At 57.6% G+C, this 3,984-nt stretch overlaps 1 protein-coding gene across 1 annotated transcript in view; it reads left to right on the top strand.

Annotated features, from left to right (window-relative positions):
• Positions 1-410: 410 nt before the first annotated feature.
• The window catches only part of GZMM (granzyme M), a gene marked incomplete at its 3' end in the record, with an annotated part of 6,525 nt that continues 2,951 nt past the window's right edge, over positions 411-3,984 (top strand). The window contains exon 1 of the mRNA XM_032272063.1: positions 411-553. Within this exon, the coding sequence (XP_032127954.1) occupies positions 499-553 (55 nt within the window). The remainder of the gene's footprint in view (positions 554-3,984) is intronic.

Raw genomic sequence — 3,984 nt, 5'->3', positions numbered from 1 at the left:
TGAAACCCCATTTCTACTAAAAAAAAAACTCAAAAATTAGCCGGGCGTGGTGATGCGTGCCTATAACCCCAGCTACTCGGGAGGCGGAGGTTGTGGTGAGCGGAGATCAAGCCGCTGCACTCCAGCCTGGGTGACAGAGCCAGACTCTGTCTCAAAAAATGAAAAAAAAATATCACCCACACGGTGGTAGCGCCTGTCGTCCCAGGTACTCAGGAGGCTGACGCAGGAGGATCACATGAGCCCAGGAGTCTGAGGCTGCTGCGATCACACCCCTCCAGCCTGGCTGTCTAAAAATAAGAAAGTTTTGGTACTTTCTCAGGTGTGATCATGGCTTCATCTTGAGTCCTTCTGTTTGAGAAACACTTTCTAACGTGTTCATGGGTGGAGGGGTTTTGGGTGTGTGGCTGTGGGTGGGGCTGTGACTGTCACCTCCCCCACAGGAAGCCATAGGGACGGGGTCGGGGGTTGCTGGCATACGTGCTGGGTGTCTGCAGCAGCATGGAGGCCTGTGTGTCTTCACTCCTGGTGTTGGCCCTGGGGGCCCTGTCGGCAGGTGAGTGGGAGCCAGAGTGCAGGGGGTCACTGAGGCCCAGAGCTCTTGGGGGTCCCTGGATGGGGGGTTAGGCGTGGGCGGCAGCATCCTCGGCGTAAGAGTGGAGATTCGTCATTGCTTGGCGGGAAGACAGACCAGGGGGCATCCCAAGCTCCTCACCTTCACCCCAAGCACTGGGAAGTGCCGCCGTCCACCGGCTCACCTCGTCCATCCTCCCGGCGGCACCCAGAAGGCAGGGCCCCCATCACACCCGAGGTGCAGAGCAGGAAACTGAGGCCCGGCTAGGAAACGCCCCAGCTGGGAGCGCAGAGCCGGCGCTCCCTCCCCACCGGCTGCCTCCTATAACCGAAGGTGTGGCGGGATTAGGTGCCCAGCAGTGAGAGAGGAGGGAGGTGGGCAGTGGTTCCTGTGCCGGCTGGACTGGGTGAGGGGCTCTGGTGAGCTGGGGACCTAAGCAGATGGGCGGAGGTAGATCCAGCCATCCATCCCTCAGCCATCTATCATCCTCCCATTCTTCTTTTTCTTTTTTTTAATTTTAAAGACAGGGCTTCACCATATTGGTCAGGTTGGTCTTGAACTCCCAACCTCAGGTGATCCGCCCGCCCTGGCCTCCAGAGTGCTTGGATTACAGGCGTGAGCCACCGCGCCTGACCCATTCTTTTTTTCCTCCCATGGGTCCGTCGTCCCTCCCTCCCTCCCTCCCTTCACCCTTCCTTCCTTCCCTCTGTCCGTCCATCCATCATCCCTCCTTCCACCCATCCATGCATCATCCATCCCTCCTTCCCTCCATCGTTCATTCCTCCTTGCTTCCATCCACCCATCATCTTCCCCTCCTTCCTTTCAGGTACCCACCCATCCATCTATCATGTTTCTCTCCTTTCCTCCCTCCTTCCCTCCTTCCATCCATCACCCCCTCCTCCTTCCATCCTTCCCTCCTTCCTTCCTCTGTCCCTCCTCCTCTTCTCCCTTTCTGCCGTGTATCCCTCCGTATTTGCAGGCCACGCCCTGTTCTAGGCCTGCTGTACCCGAGACAGGCCTGGGGCCTGCCCGCCTGTCTGCCCGGGAGAGACGGGCCAGGCGCGAGGCTGTGCACCACAGTCTGGGAGGGGTGGGTGCTGGGAGGCTGGCAGAGCAGAGGAAGGGCAGAGAGGGCAAGAGGGCGGCTGGGGGGCCTCTGCGGCGAGAGGAGCAGAAACCAAGGGAGGAAGCCGGGCCGGGGGTGGGGAGGTGCACAGGCAGCTAGGTGGGGTGCGGGCAGCTAGGTGGGGTGCGGGCAGCTTGCAGGCGTAGCAGGGACCCGAGTGTCGGGAGAAGGGAGGAGAGAGAAGGTGGTCAGCAGGGCCACGGGGGGCTTGGGGGTCATGGGTGGGTGGTTTTCTTTTTTGTTTTTTTTTTTTTTGAGATGGAGTTCCCCCCTTGTTGCCCAGACTGGAGTACAGTGGTGTGGTCTCAGCTCACTGCAACTTCCGTCTCCTGGGCTCAAGTGATTCTCGTGTCTCAGCTTCCCGAGCAGCTGGGATTACAGGCATCCACCACCACACCCAGCTAATTTCTGTGTTTTTGGCAGAGACGGGGTTTCACCGTGTTGGTCAGGCTGGTCTCGAACTCCTGACCTCAGGTGAACCACCCGCCTCGGCCTCCCAAAGTGCTGGGATTACAGGCGTGGGAGGTCAGGAGTTTGAGGCCAGCCTGGCCAACAGGGTGAAGCCCCATCTCTACTAAAACTAAAAAAAAATTAGCCGGGCGTGGTGGCGGGCGCCTGTAATCCCAGCTACTCAGGAGGTGGAGGCAGGAGAATTGCTTGAACCCAGGAGGCGGAGGTTGCAGTGAGCAGAGTTCATGCCGTTGCACTCCAGCCTGGGCGACACAGCAAGACTCTATCTGAAAAAAAAAAAAAAAAAAGAAGCGTGGCCGGGCGCGGTGGCTCACGCCTGTAATCCCAGCACGTTGGAAGACCAAGGTGGGTGGATCATGTGGAGTCAGGAGTTCGAGACCAGCCTGGCCAACATAGCAAAACGCTGTCTCTATTAAAATACAGTTAGCTGGCTCTAATGGCGGGCACCTGTAATCCCAGCTGCTCAGGAAGTTGGGGCAGGAGAATCGCTTGAACCCAGGAGGCGGGGTTGCAGCGGGGTCAGAGTCACGCTCCTTTTCTTTTTCTTTTTTCCTCGTTGTTGCCCAGGCTGGAGCGCAATGCTGTGATCTCGGCTCACTGCAGCCTCCGCCTCCCGGGTTCAAGCAATTCTCCTGCCTCAGCCTCCTGAGTAGCTGGGATTACAGGTGTGCGCCACCATGCCCGGCTAATTTTTGTATTTTTAGGACAGATGGGGTTTCTCAATGTTGATCAGGCTGGTCTCGAACTCCTGACCTCAGGTGATCCACCCGCCTCGGCCTCCCAAAGTGCCGGGATTACAGGTGTGAGCCACCGCGCCCAGCCACGCTCCTTTCCACGGGCGAGTTGTCTTCCGTGGTGTGGACGGCCGCGCGGTGCTGACCCACCCCGCCCTGGATGGACGCTTTGGCTGTTCCCACGCTCTCCTGATGGCTAGGACTCACGCTGCTGTGAGCGTCTGTGTGCAGTTTCTGCGTTTTCATTCCTCCTGGGTGTGTATCCGGGAGTCGGCTGCTGAGTCACGAGGTGGCTCTGACTTCGCATTTGAGGAACTTCCTGGGTGACTGCCCTGCCTCCCGTTCCTACCCACAGTGTTTGAGGAGCCCGTTTCTCTGCTGGTGGGAATCTGGTTTTTGCTTATTTATTTATTATGAGACGGAATGCAATGGCACCGCCATCTTGGCTCATCCCCACCTCTGCCCCCGGGCTCCAACGATTCTCCTGCCTCAGCCTCCCGAGTAGCTGGGACCACAGGCACCCACAACCATGCCCGGTTAAGTTTTTAGAAAGTTTTTTTTGGCCAGGCACAGTGGCTCACACCTGTAATCCCAGCACTTTGGGAGGCCGAGACGGGTAAACCACGAGGTCAGGAGTTCGAGACCAGCCTGACCAACAAGGTGAAACCCTGTCTTTACTAAAAATACAAAAATTAGCTGGGCTTTGTGGCATGAGCCTGTAATCACAGGGAGGCTGAGGCAGGAGACTCGCTTGAACCCGGGACGCCGAGGTTGTGGTGAGCTGAGATCACTGCATGGCACTCCAGCCAGGGCAACAGAGCAAGATTGTATCTCAAAAAAAAGAAAAAAGAAAAAAAGTTTTTGTAGGCTGGGTGCAGTGGCTCACGCCTGTAATCACAGCACTTTGGGAGGCCGAGGTGGGCAGATCACGAGCTCAGAAGACCTAGACCGTCCTGGCCAACATGGTGAAACCCCGTCTCTACTAAAAATACAAAAATTAGCCAGGCATGGTGGCGCACGCCTGTAATCCCAGATACCCGGGAGGCTGAGGCAGGAGAATCGCTTGAACCCGGGAGGCGGAG

This window comes from Sapajus apella, unplaced genomic scaffold, assembly GCF_009761245.1.
Source record: "Sapajus apella isolate SASKATOON/1434 unplaced genomic scaffold, GSC_monkey_1.0 scaffold280, whole genome shotgun sequence".
NCBI lineage: Eukaryota > Metazoa > Chordata > Mammalia > Primates > Cebidae > Sapajus > Sapajus apella.
The sequence above is the reverse complement of the archived record's forward strand: the minus strand, read 5'-3'. Positions and strand labels throughout refer to the sequence as shown.